This window comes from Oncorhynchus masou, chromosome 1 (genome assembly GCF_036934945.1).
Source record: "Oncorhynchus masou masou isolate Uvic2021 chromosome 1, UVic_Omas_1.1, whole genome shotgun sequence".
In the NCBI taxonomy this organism is placed as follows: Eukaryota; Metazoa; Chordata; class Actinopteri; order Salmoniformes; family Salmonidae; genus Oncorhynchus; species Oncorhynchus masou.
In genome coordinates, this window is record NC_088212.1 from 25,005,603 (window position 1) to 25,020,452 (window position 14,850).

Consider the following 14,850-nt stretch of genomic DNA (forward strand, 5'->3'; position numbering starts at 1 on the left):
TTCAGTTGGATAACAGGATTGAATGAACTGGCCCACAGGCCTAATACATGTGCTTGAGTTCACCCAACTCACTAAGGTGACATAAGTTGCTGCAAAACTTTACAAGACATAGTCAACAAAACAAATTGCTAGGTTTGATGAACATTAACACCAAATGGCGCTCACACTAATCCATATTGTTTCCAATCCTGTACAGCCTACAAGCTTAGAATTCTATTTTGTTTCACAGTAGGTCATATATAGTAGTTGTTTGTTAGCTTTCTGACCACTGCATTACTAAATATACAGTAGCTTGCCTTTATAAATCTGCTCTCCACTTTTAATCAATCTCCCAAAACATGCCATTGTACAATTACAGTATAGGCTATCATGAAAATGTGCCCTTTTTTGTCAAAATAAATACATCATGGATTGAGAAAATGAACCTTTTAGGCCTAACTGATGTTCTTTGTTCTTTGAAAGACAGACCATCATATCAGTGTCCACGTAGTTTTAAATTCTGTGTCAGTGTCTCCAGGCACTAACACGAGCATCAGTAAGACAGTCCCTCACTTTGGCAGGATCCACCCACCACCCACCACCCCCCCCATAACCCCCTGATGAGGGTTGTGTTTCATATAGGAAGTGGTTTTGGGCAGTGTGCTTGCTCATTCACTGCTGGGTCTTAAGTATTTAATTAGTCCCAAAGCCAGCTCCACCTAATCTCCTCTCCAACACCGACTCAACATGTGACTCGTTAACCGTTTGGAGGCCGATCACAATGTTGCTTCTCAGAACAGCCATTCTAATAATTCAAGCAATGGTAATACATTAGCACCAATGCCTAGAGTGATAAAGGTAAACAATGTTGTTGATTCACATGCCTCTGAAAGACAGTTGAGGGAACTCTGGGAAGTCTAATCTGCATTAAAACTTCAAATTGATTAACCATAATTACTGTATTATCAAACAAGCCTCTGGTTCTTCAACTCCCCTTTACACATGCAGCTTGTTCCATTAGGGGGTGCACTCATGACAAGCTGTTAAACTAATTCCAGATTATATTAAGAACGAGAATATCGCTCAATATGTGAAACGGCAAACTTTCTTACATTCCTATTGCCATGTCTGTTGACTGGTTTTGAAATGGTTTATTTCTTTGTGCTCTGGATGATAAACCCTGTGTGTGAAGTGTCCATGAGGTTCATACTGGGTGAGTTGTTGCACGTTGTTGGAGACACCCAGCGTAGGCTACACAGCCTCGGTCCTCAGCAGAGGAATCTCCAAAAATGGGACAGGGCCTATTCGGGCAGGAACTAAGGGGTGTGTTAAATTTCTGCATGCATGATCAATGGGGTTGAATAGCGTGTGGGGTAGAGGGGGGTGGCGGGGCAGTATGGACACAATGCTGAGAGAGGAGGGGGCAGAAATAGGGAGAGAGGTTGGCTGACTAATGAGACGATGAGGAGGACAACAGGAAAACAGTAGCTCTGTTCCCTTTTCAAGTAAAGAACGTGTAAAAACTGGTTCTGTGGTTCTTTATTTCTAGAAACAGAAAATACAGTAGGTTACATATTAACACAGCACACTTTTTAATATAATAAAAAAATTACATAACTGCATATTTACTTTCTCACACCAAATGTATGCTAGAATGTGTGATATAATGCACTGTATGGGATTTAAATGCAGTACAAGCCACACTACCATGCCCCCTGTTTCCCTGGCTAGGCTGTCCTCTGAACAGTGAAAACTAAGGCACAATGGGACTTAATTACTGGTCAGAAAGATAGAGGGAGTCCTGTTTCTCAGTTTCCCCCCTTTCATATACTGTACAATGCCATCTTCCCTAGGGTAGAGCGGGTGAGGAGAGAGAGCTCAACACAAAAAGGCAGGTGATAGGCTGAACCCGGAGGAAGGCACAAGGTAAGAGAGGGGGTGGGAGAGAGAAGGAGAGAGGAGAGAGTTATTGGAGTTGAATCCCCACTGAATGCAACACTACCAATACAGCATAGCTACAATGCCACCTGCAGGGGTTCTTAAGTATTACTGATTCCTAAGTAAGCATAAAGTTAGACAAAATCATGACGGATAATACAGCAGATGTATGGCATCTAAAAGCTACGTCAATCAGACCTCATCTGTCTAAGATGACAAAATCATGACGGATAATACAGCAGATGTATGGCATCTAAAAGCTACGTCAATCAGACCTCATCTGTCTAAGATGACACAATCATGCTCTCTAGTGCTGGGCAGGACAACACCTACTTTCATTTTCTCTGTCCAATTCATACTTAACACGTCTCAAGACACCTATCAGGTGTTCATGATAAACGTTAAGCTTCAACATCCATTCCATTGGGCCTTTACATTACAATTTAGTTGAATAGTATAGTATAGTGTAACCAGCCGTAAATTACATCAAGGCAGGCCAAATGTTAATTTTGCTGTCGTCCTTATTGGATCCGAAAATGAATATCTGAATATCTAAGTGTCATAATGAATTGTGTCAATTTTGAATATATTGAAAAAAAAAGAACATTATAATTTGTAATGGTTGTATTATTTTTGTAACCTTTCATGTATGTGTGTTATACAGGAAGGAACCTGTATGAATGTGCATGTGACAGGAAAAGTTTATTTTCATTTAGAGTTTTTGACTGCACTTTGCTCACTTTTAGGAATGGAGTGAGATGGGGACAAAGTTCAAAGAGAGCACATGGGGAGTAAAGGGAGAGGAAGATAAAAAATAAATAAAAACATTTGAAAGCTTGACAGCAGGTGGAGAGCTTAAACCAGACAGCTCAGAACGAGACGAGAAGAAAATTGAATGGGGGAAAATGAAATGAAAGCAAACTTTGTATTTTCCTGAACTGAAGAAAGACAGAAAGGTAATGACTCCAGAAGCCACAATACTTTGTCTTTTGTGTAAGCGCTTGACTGCAGTGTGTCTGTCTTAGTGTGTGAATATGTGTATGTTTGTGACCTGTGGCCTGTGTAGTCTGTGTGTTGTGCTAGTGAGGTAAGGTTTAGGCAACAGTGTAATGGAGGGAGAGGAGAGGAAATGGGGCCCTGGGCGTCTGACTAATCTCCAGAATGAGCTTATCTGGGCACTGCTGGGCTCTGGACTGTCCCGGGAGGTCCTGGTCCAAGCACTGGAAGAACTGGAGCAAGAGAGGGTCACCCCTGGAGCAGAGAAGGGGGACAGGGGAGATGGAGAGTGTTCGGAGGAGGGAGAAATTGATTTTCCACCACCAATATTCCAGGAGCTGGAGGCACTACCCTCAGAGGAGGCAGCCAGACAGAGGGCTCTGGTCGACCAACTTCTGCAGTAAGTAGCTCCCAAATCTCTGCCCTCCACCCTATCCTCTCCTTAACAACATACACATCAATCTCTTCATTTCACCAAACCTCATCTATTAATACAACAACAAAATTGCCACATCCCTTTGCTGTGGTTTTATTTTCTCACACAAGCTTTAATTTCTCAAATCAATGTCCAAATCATTTGTTAAAAATGATTTAAAAACAAATACATTTTAGGGTGGTTACTTGATTCTGTTTTCCATTCTCTTTCTTTTCTGCTATCTTTTCCTGATGTTTTCTCACCAAGAAAAGAGTACAAATAAGTGTGTTGTTCTTGGTCAAATTATCAAATTTGTTTCCCCACTCCCCCCTTCCTCACTCATTCTCCTGCCCCCTCTTCCTCTTTATGAGATCTCTCTCGGCCTCTGAGGTGGATTTAAAGGAGGGTTCCTCCTTTCCTGATTACTAATTACCCAGCATTATTCTCTGGCCATTTCTATCGTTGAATGAACTGCATGCATGGGTTAAGATGAACAGAAATGTGCTGTGTGTGTGTGTGTACTTACTGTGTGTGTGTGTGTGAGTGTGTGTGTGTGTGTACTTACTGTGTGTGTGTGTACTTACTGTGTGTGTGTGTGTGTGTGTGTGTGTGTGTGTGTGTGTGTGTGTGTGTGTGTGTGTGTGTGTGTGTGTGTGTGTGTGTGTGTGTGTGTGTGTGTGTGTGTGAACAGATGTTAGTAAATATTTACTACAACTTCGAAGGCCATTTAATTTTCACAACATTTCAAACTACAACAAATACCTCATATTATGGTATAACTGCTCATTGTATATAGCTTAAAGTTGGCAATTGTACAATCATTAGCATGAAAACACAGAACTTGACCAATCATGCCTTAGTATCAAAATGTATCAAACATAGATAAAGCTTTTGTATATTTTAATATACATAATAGCTATGTTATGTACTATTGCTAGCCATTAAGGTTTGTGTCACAGCAAGTAGGCTATGTTTCTGGGTATTATTTCAAGTGACCGGAGAGAGCTGGACTTTGCCCTACTGTGCGTCCCCTTATCTCTTGCCAACATCCCTCTCTTTCCCTCCCTCCCTTTATGCGCATGAGTTTTGTCTGTGTGTGTATGTGTCTGTGTGTGATAGGAAGGATCCATGGCATGTGGCAAAACTGGTGAAGAGCTACATGCAGCAGCATAACCTCCCCCAGAGAGAGGTGGTTGAGTCCACAGGCCTCAACCAGTCCCATCTCTCCCAACACCTCAACAAAGGCACACCCATGAAGAACCAGAAACGGGCTGCTCTATACAGCTGGTATGTCAGTAAGCAGGGCAAGATTATCCAGCGTGAGTATTTGGCCAGCTGATAAGCTGACCCTGCCTGTACTGCAAAATGACATTACAGTATGGACTCTCTAAGTGTAACATTTACACTACCGTTCAAAAGTTTGGGGTTACTTAGAAATGTCCTTGTTTTTGAAAGAAAAGCAATTTTTTTGTCCATTAAAATAACGTAAGAAAAGATCAGAAATACAGTGTAGACATTGTTAATGTTGTAAATGACTATTGTAGCTGGAAATGGCTGATTTATTTTGATGGAATATCTACATAGGCGTACAGAGTCCCATTAGCATCAACCATACCTTCTGTGTTCCAATGGCAAGTTGTGTTAGCTAATCCAAGTTTATAACTTTAAAAGGCTAATTGATCATTAGGAAACCCTTTTGCTATTATGTTAGCACAGCTGAAAACCGTTGTTCTGATTAAAATAGCAATAAAACTGTCCTTTAGACTAGTTGAGTATCGACTCCAGGCTCAAAATGGCCAGAAACAAAGAACTTTCTTCTGAAACTCATCAGTCTATTCTTGTTCTGAGAAATGAAGGCTGTTCCATGCAAGAAATTGCCAAGAAACTGAAGATCTCGTACTACTCCCTTCACAGAACAGAGCAAACTGGCTCTAACCAGAATAGAAAGAGTAGTGGAAGGCCCCGGTACACAACTGAACAAGAGGACAAGTACATTTGATTGTCTAGTATGAGAAAGTCCTCCATGACAGTTTCATTAAATAGTACCCGCAAAACACCAGTCTCAATGTCAACAGTGAAGAAGCGACTCCTGGATGCTGGCCTTCTAGGCAAAGTTGCAAAGAAAAAGCCATATCTCAGATTGGCCAATAAAAATAAAAGATTAAGATGGGCAAAAGAACACAGACACTGGACAGAGGAAGGTTTGGAAAAAGTGTTAAGGACAGACGAATCTAAGTTTGAGGTGTTCGGATCAAAAGAAGAACATTCGTGAGATGCAGAAAAAATGAAAAGATGATGGAGGAGTGCTTGCCGCCATCTGTCAAGCATGGTGGAGGCAATGTGATGGTCTGGAGGTGCTTTGGTGGTGGTAAAGTGGGAGATGTGTACAGGGTAAAAGGGATCTTGAAGGAAGGCTATCATTCCATTTCGCAACGCCATGCCATACCCTGTGGATGGCACTTAATTGGAGCCAATTTCCTCCTACAACAAGGCAATGACCCAAAGCACAACTCCAAACTATGCAAGAACAATTTAGGGAAGAAGTAGTCAGCTAGTATTCTGTCTAAAATGGAGTGGCCAGCACAGTCACCGGATAACAACCCTATTGAGCTGTTGTGGGAGCAGCTTGACCGTATGGTATGTAAGAAGTGCCCATAAAGCCAATCCAACTTGTGGGAGGTGCTTCAGGAAGATTATGGGGTGAAATCTCTTCAGATTACCTCAACAAATTGACAACTAGAATGCTGCAGGTCTGCAAGGCTGTAATTGCTGCAAATGGAGGAATCTTTGACGAAAGCAAAGTTTCAGGACACAATTATTATTTCAATTAAAAATAATTATTTACAACCTTGTCAACGTCTTGAATATATTTCCTATTCATTTTGCAACTAATTTCATGTATGTTTTCATGGAAAACAAGGACATTTCTAACTGACCCTAAACTTTTGAACGGTAGGGTATGTCAAATAATGACTACCTCATTCACTAATATTCACAATTAATTACCATAAATCTACACTGAGTATACAAAACATTGAATACTCCCCCCCTTTTTGGCCTCAGAACATAAATGTATAATTGTTGTGCAATTTAGAGGCTATATGGCGTTAGTGTGAAGCCCATAAGCCTAATTAAGCTACAGGTAGAAAAAGTTCATGTTCATCCACTGAGGCAAAAAATAACAATCTGAGTTTAACTCAATAAGATAAAAGCTGTGAAATTGAGAGTTGAAAAAGAGAAGGGTGGGCCAGAAAAATAGCCTGTTTGGGAAAGATTTGGTGAAGTGGTAAAAGAGGATGATAGCAGTGCCGGCGATGTTGTGAGGCATTCTAAAGTCATAAGATAGGGACTTCAAATAGGCCTATGGCACGTCAAGGGATCTGTAGCCTACTGTTCAGATGGGTTAAATGGAAACTGAAATCTGGACACTGACTGTAGGTCTATAACCTCTAATATAGCCTTAATATTAACTCCTGCAGAATAAATTATTTCTTGCAGTAAAATGACACCAAATGTAGGCTACATTTTGACTCCGGAAAAGGAATGGAGAAATATGATTTCTTTCTTTCAGCATCTTGGGAGAATTCGAATGTGCAGTTAGTTCCCGTTTGTTGGTTGGGCCATCTTTATCAGCATCATAAACGCTGACAACTCAACCACATAAAATATGCATTCAAGACAAACTGAAATCTTATCAGAAACATGTTGGTTCATTTTCACAGCTCTCTATTTCCTTACAACCAGTCAAACTGATGTCATTTGGAAATTTAGCATATAAAAGTTTTTTTGTTGTTATTTATTGCATTTTCTTCCCTAAAAGTCTTTGCTCAGTGAAAGAAGCAGAGATGACTGAGAACTTCACAGATGTCAACTTGATTGAAGCATTCATTCTATCGATCTATGACATTATTTTTGGAGAGCAAGGTTTTTATTTAGTCTTCTAGGGCAACATATAGCCTAATGGCAGAAGAGAAACGGCATGTATCTAATAATAGACATGTTGACTAACAAATATCCTACCAAAATGAAGGAAATTATAAGCAGAAACATATATAAATCAGGCACCCCCTGTCAAAAAATAGTTCCTCTGTCTGACTGCCTACAGAGCATTTTCTATACTAGCGGGTTAGGGACAGGTGCGGGCCTCAGATTTTCACTTTATCACATATAGTCTGGCAGTTGCATTTAGGTTATTATCAATTGCAGGCAGGTGTGCGGTTGAACAAACAGATGACCCATGGACCACTGCCATGAACACCAAAGTGAAGTTCATTGGAGCATGTCAATTTACATGTCACATGAAACCTATATACATTTTATATATACATTTTCAACAATTGTCCATCCTAAAATGTAGGAATAAGCAACGGCTTTGATTTCTGGTCAAACAGATGTAAAGGGGGTCTTAGACAACATCTACCAGAAGAAGTATTTAAAAGTATTAGAAATTAGTAAATCAAAACATAATGTTGAAGTAAAGCTCCCTGCCAACTAATACCAACACTTATATTTTGTTTTGGCGAAATGACATGCTGTCTGTAAGTTTAAGAAACAGTGACTTGTGATTCCATTACCAAAAACCTACATATCTCTAAGATATTTTCTAGATGATGAAAGTTCACAGCAGTAGCAAGTAAAGGTAGGTAAAGGTACCGATTAGTTGGTATTTTTGCTGATATATAGTTTGTTTATGAATTATTAAGTCATTAAAACTCAATTCTGTTACCAAATCTTTAACGGAATTACTGCAATTGTGTCACCTGTGCTCCCTCTCCGGCCTCTAGGTCACCAGGCTGCTCGCACACCTGTTACCATGTTCCACGCACCTGCGCATCATCAGACTCACCTGGACTCTATCACTTCCCTGATTACCTTCCCTATATATGTCACTCCCTTTGGTTCCTTCCCTAGGTGTTATTGTTTCCGTTTCAGGTCTGTGCGTTGTTCATGTTTCTTGTTTTGTTTATTAAATGATGCACTCCCTGAACTTGCTTCCCGACTCCCAGTGCACTCGGTACAAATTAAATAGGCTACAATGGGAAATCATAGTAGTCCCAAACCACAGTTGGATCTCAGTTGCCACTGTCCTCCCTTCCACTGGCATACTGTTATGTTCAGCTCCTAACTTTTTCTCTCTGTCATTTCGTGGTCAAAACAAGACTGTGAAAAAAGTCTGGACAACCCCTTCCTCACACTGCCGTTCTATTCTCTCTCTCCAGTTAATGCCACCTCTCCCAGCTCTTACTGGCACCTACCATGACACCTACCACCTACCCTCTTTCCATTTACTGTAATAAGCATCCTCACCCATTGAGCACTGCCCGACACCGGACGTCCATGGGCGTTCAAAAGTAGTTGAAATTTGGTCAGCCCGTCCTTGCCTGAGCAAATCTGAACCAATCATAGACTATGTTTCTCAAGTTTGGCGAGCACAGTACAGTAGAACACAGTAGAGAACAGAGTGCAGTACAGTAGAGCACACTAGAGTAGGGTACAGTATACTGTCCTTAACATATCTACTTTTCTCTACTGTGCTGTACTGTGATGTCCAAACCTGTGAAACATAGACGTCTATGATAGTTTAAGATTTAGTCTGGTCCGGACAAACCAAATGTGGTCTTGTTTGGGGCCAGAGCTCATTACAGTAATAGCCAGTGTGTAGAATAACACCCAAATGTGTACCTATTCAGGATACATCACCATGAAGAGAATGATATTCCTGTCCATAATTATGCATTTCTGTATAGTAGCTTACAGATCAGAGACCCATGATGCCAGGGCTGGTTCCAGGTATAAGCTACATAAGTGACCGCTATTTTTTACTTATTTATTTATTTAACTAGGCGAGTCAGTTAATAACAAATTCTTATTTACAATGGCGGCCTACCCCGGCCAAACCCGGACAACGCTGGGCCAATTGTGCGTCGCCCTATGGGACTCCCAGTCATGTCCAAATGTGATTCAGCCTGGATTCGAACCAGGGACTGTAGTGACGCCTCTTGTACTGAGATGCAGTGCCTTAGACTGCTGCGCCACTTGTTATGGGGCCTCGACCCAAATGATTCTTATTAAAAAAAATAAACTTAGTTGAGAGTTAGAATAGTACAACATTAAAGGTGCAATATCTAAATTTGGTAGTGCATTAGCAGTTTCTCTTCTTATGTCAGTCACTGACAGTCTCTCAATTAGCCCATGTCACAGTGTTAATTTTGGCAGCTATTTTAGATTTTGTTTTAGTCTTAGTTTTAGTCTAAAAATTCCTTTTTAGTCAATCACATTTGAGTCATTTTATCCATCCTTAGTTTTAGTTATTATTAGTTGACTAAAACTCTGGACAATTTTAGTCTGGTTTTTGTCAAATAAGTCAATGCATTTTTTTTGTATCAAATAATGAATATTTAGGCTACCTCTAACTTCCATTATGTGCACATTCAGATAGCCTTGTCCATCTAGGCCTACTGTCCCCTCTTATACCTTAACTGGCAACATTGATAATGTGGCAGATTGTAACCAATGCCAGCCATATTTAACCATATAGGCTATAAAGTAGGGTTCCCAAACTAGCGACCTGCCAAATGGTTTTATTTGACCTTGCAATTCTTCATTTTTGGACTTAAAAGACTGTAAAAACACCAGGAAATCAGCTCAAAGGGATTTTCATTTAAGCATTTTGTTCCCAAGCATTACCATACATAATAGAGACGTGACAGTATACAAATGTAAGCAAGGTTTGAAATGATAATGTTTTAGTCAAAGATTATATCTGTTTGGGCTTCTTGCGGTCAATTTGCAGTCTACAAAATATTTGTAATTATGTTCCGGACCCCGACTAGCCACTCTCTAAAAAAATCGGCCCGCGGATTAATCTAGTTTAGTGGTTCCCAAACTTTTATAGTCCTGTACCCGTTCAAACATTCAACCTCCAGCTGCGTACCTCGTCTAGAAGCAGGGTCAGCTGTACCCCCTCTAGCACCAGGGTCAGCGTACTCTCAAATGTTGTTTTTTGCCACCATGGTAAGCCTGCCACACACACATGATACATTTATTAAACATAAGAATTAGTGTGAGTTTTTGTCACGATCCGGCTAGTGGGAAGTGACAAAGAGCTCTTATATCACCAGGGCACAAATAATATAATAATAATTAATAACTTTGCTCTTTATTTAACCATCTTACATATAAAACCTTATTTGTACATCGAAAAATGTAAATAACTCACCACAGGTTAATGAGAAAGGTGTGCTTGAAAGGATGCACATAACTCTGCAATGTTGTGTTATATTGGAAAGAGTCTCAGTCTTAAATAATTTTCCACACACAGTCTGTGCCTGCATTTAGTTTTCATGCTAGTGAGGGCTGAGAATACACTCTCACATAGGTACATGGCTGCTTAGGGCATCAGTGTCTTAACAGCTCGATTTGCCAAGGCAGGATACTCTGAGCACAGCCCAATCCAGAAATCTGACAGTGGCTTCTGATTAAATACAATTTTCACAGAACCGCTTGTTGCAATTTCGATGAGGCTCTCTTGTTCAGATGTCGGTAAGTGGACTGGAGGCAGGCTGACAAATCCAGTTGTTTGTTTCATCCGTTTCGGGAAGGTACCTGCATAATTGCGCACCCAACTCACTCAGGTGCTTCGTTATATCACATTTGACATTGTCCGTAAGCTTGAGTTCATTTGCACACAAAAAAATCATACAATGATGGAAAGACCTGTGTGTTGTCCTTGTTAATGCAGACAGAGAAGAGCTCCAACTTCTTAATCACAGCCTCAATTTTGTCCCGCACATTGAATACAGTTGCGTAAAGTCCCTATAATCCTAAATTCAGATAATTCACGGGAGAAACAACATCTTCCAGATAGGCCAGTCGTGGGAGAAACTCGTCATCATGCAAGCGGTCAGACAAGTGAAAATCATGGTCAGTAAAGAAAACTTTAAGCTCATCTCACAATTTAAAAAAAACGTGTCAATACTTTGCCCCTTGATAACCAGCACACTTCTATATGTTGTAAAAGCGTTAAATGATCGCTGCCAATATCATTGCATAGTGCAGAAAATACATGAGAGTTCAGGGGCTTTGCTTTAATAAAGTCAACCATTTTCACTGCAGTGTCCAAAACGTCTTTCAAGCTGTCAGGCATTCCTTTGGCAGCAAGAGCCTCTTGGTGGACGCTGCAGTGTACCCAAGTTGCGTCTGGAGCAACTGCTTGCATGCGCATTACCACTCCACTATGTCTCCCTGTATTGGCTTTTGTGCCATCAGTACAGATACCAACACATCTTGACCACCAAAGTTAATTTGATGTCACAAAGCTGTCCAGTACTTTCAAAATATCCTCTCCCGTTGTCCTGGTTTCCAGAAGAGGATGTCTTCCTTAATTGACCTCCCATAAATGTAACAGATATATACCAGGAGCTGTGCCAGACCCGCCACATCTGTTGACTCATCCAGCTGTAATGCACAGAATTCACTGGCTTGTATGCAAAGCAGTAATTGTTTCAAAATATCTCCTGCCATGTCACTGATGCGTCCTGAAACAGTATTGTTTGATGAAGGCATTGTCTGTATAGATTTTTGGGCCTTTTCCCCAGCAGTGTCACTGCCATAGCCATGGCATCAGGAAGAATTAGTTTGGCGCTTGCCTGTCTTAGCCACTCGATAGCTCACCATATAAGACGCTTCTAGCCCTTTCTTATTAATGGTATCTGTTGCTTTTATACACTTCTTACTACTCGAAAGTAGTCTTAATTTTCAAATTGGCCTGTTTTGTTTCTAAATGTCTGCGCAAGAGTGAAGGTTTCATCAAGTTGTGAGAGTACTTTTGTACATATAACACACTGTGGCTAAGGAAAGGCACTACTCCCAATATATGTGAACCCCAAATCAATGTAGTTCTCATAAAATTTGCGCTTCTTTGATGGTCCAACGTCTCTGTCTGTTGTTTGGTGCTTTTCCGGGTAAGGGAGCTACTGTCAGTGTCCATGCTAGCTGGGCTTACAACAAATGTGGAATTACTGATGCTAGCAGAGCAACTTGTGTCGTCGACAAGTGCAGGTGTAGTACTGCTGGTAGTAGCAGTACTACCAGTAGAGCTGGTATGTGTCTCTATAGACGGGGGCCATACTTTTTATTTTTACCATATATCCATTTTCAAACTGAATGAGCAACAGCTACATTTGGCTACATATGGACCGTTAGTGGAATTCCTGCGAGAGAGTAATGGTTAATGTTAATTATTTGACTAGGCTACCTGTATTTGACATTGTGTTGTTATTTCGCTGAACACTAGATGGTTTCATTTTATTTTTGGCAGTGAAACGAGGCTACTCAGGCAAGAAAAAAAACTCACCCAAATGTATAACCATGTTGTAAAATATAAATGGACTGTATGAAAATGTGAAAAATATATTTTTTTAAAGAATTTTAAAAAGAAAAAAAAAGTGAATCACATTTTTATTTGGCGTACCCCTGGGGGTATGCATACCCCAGTTTGGGAATACCTGATCTAGTTGATGATCTCTGCTATAAAGCCTTGGCTACAGGTTCAACAATTTACAGCTCTGATTTTCTCCCCATCATAACCATCAAGGGTGTAAATAACAATGGTTTCCTTGAAAGGGGATAATTTGAGCTTTACAAAAATGCTATTAGTATTACTTTTTTCAACAAATTGCACAAAAAAACAACATCCTCAACTTGCATTTGCAGACTGCGGGAACACATATGAGAGAGTAGTAGTGCACACAGGAAAATAGAGCTTCTAATGTGATCAAAGTAAAAGTAGCCTACATGAAAGTAAGAGAGAGAGTAAACATTGTTTCTAGATGAGGTCAGTTACAAGTCAAGTGTCCTGGCTTCGCATCAGTTCAAAAAGATTGATGAGTGACTGAAGTGACTGCTTGGGAGCTGTGCGGGAGAGCTGGGCAGATTAGCTCAATCAGACCGTGCAACTGAAAGAAGTCAATTCTGCCAAGAATTGCATGAAATATTCTTCATGCATTCTTAGGATTGGACAAAACAGATAAAAGGCGCTTCATGTCAAATGTAATGTCCATTAGTCTCACATGGAATTATTGTCTCGTCCCATTTTTGTCAACTACACTGAACAAAAATAAATGCAACATGTAAAGTATTGGTCCCATGTTTCATGAGCTGAAATAAAAGAACCCAGAAATTTTCCATATGCACAAAAAAAAGTATTTCTCTAAAATGTTGTGCACAAATTGGTTTTGCCAAGATCATCTATTCACCTGACAGGTGTGGCATATCAAGAATCTGATTGAACAGCATGATAATTACACAGGTGCACTTTGTGCTGGGGACAATGAAAGGCCACTCTAAAATGTGAAGTTTTGTCACACAACACAATGAAAAAAGATATCTCAAGTTTTGAGGGAGTGTGCAATTGGCATGCTGACTACAGGAATGTCCACCAGAGCTGTTGCCAGAGAATTTTATGTTAATTTCTTTACCATAAGCCGCCTCCAACGTCATTTTAGATCATTTGTCAGTATGTCTAACAGACCACGTGCATAGCGTCGTGTGGGCAAGCGGTTTGCTGATCTCAGTGTTGTGAACAGAGTGCCCCATGGTGGTGGTGGGGTGATGGTATGGGCAGCCATAAGCTATGGACAACGAACACAACTGCATTTCATCGATGGCAATTTGAATGCACAAAAATACTGTGACGAGATCCCGAGGCCCTGTATTCCCAGTCATGCGAAATCTATAGATTAGGGCCTAATGAATTTATTTCAATTGACTGATTTCCTCATATGAACTGTAACTCAGTAAAATCAATGAAATTGTTCCATGTTGCGTTTATGTTTTTGTTCAGCATAAAATTATAAGTAATTGTAATAGTTAGGTCTTTTTTTATGCCATCATTGTAAATGAGAATTTGATTTTAACTGACTTGCCTAGTTAAATAAAGGTTAAACATTTTTTTCCAGGGCTTCAGGAATAGGTCGTTGACAAGTATTTTTCGTCATTTATTGGTTACAAAATGAACACTGGCATGTCAGCAACATCATTTCAAATTGGTAAATTTGTATACTCAGCTATCTAAACTTGTAGTAATCATGGTCGAATTACCAACAGGGCACGCAATTTCACTTAGGACCCCCAAAAGGTTAGAGCTGGCCCTGAATTCCGTTACCATAATTCCATTGCCAGATGTAAAACCACTTCACTTACTGTAGTTCAATAACCAAAATATTTGTTTTTCAAACTCAAGGTGCCATGTCACAGCTGACACCCAGTTATTTTGAAGCCATTTTTGAATCTTAATTCGGAGCAGATATTTAACCGTTTTTGGTAAACGTAAACGCAGAAAAAACTGAGGGAGATTTGACCGTAATTCTGTTACCAAACAAACTTTGCATCTGCACACTTTTTCTAGTAAACGTGTTTTTGTTCAATTGTCTGTGTACATTGTTCAAAGTAGTCCTTGTGTATAGAGTTGAATGGTTTGTTAAACTTTGAAATCAATGTTTTTTGTTTGGAATACATTTTAA

The 14,850-nt window shown here is 40.1% G+C and overlaps 1 protein-coding gene across 3 annotated transcripts; it reads left to right on the plus strand.

Moving 5' to 3' along the window:
- Positions 1-2,681: 2,681 nt before the first annotated feature.
- Positions 2,682-8,913, plus strand: LOC135540140 (hepatocyte nuclear factor 1-alpha-like). Of its 3 annotated transcripts, XM_064966568.1 has the most exons (4): positions 2,682-2,873; positions 2,984-3,313; positions 4,448-4,647; positions 8,113-8,913. In XM_064966568.1, the coding sequence occupies exons 2-4, from the start codon at positions 3,027-3,029 to the stop codon at positions 8,355-8,357; spliced, it is 732 nt and encodes a 243-aa protein (XP_064822640.1). In that variant the 5' UTR covers positions 2,682-2,873; positions 2,984-3,026; the 3' UTR covers positions 8,358-8,913. The 3 variants fall into 3 exon arrangements, with proteins under 3 accessions (XP_064822640.1, XP_064822633.1, XP_064822648.1); XM_064966561.1 differs by having other exon boundaries at positions 2,682-3,313; positions 8,113-8,912; XM_064966576.1 differs by having other exon boundaries at positions 2,682-3,313; positions 4,448-8,315.
- Positions 8,914-14,850: the final 5,937 nt, after the last annotated feature.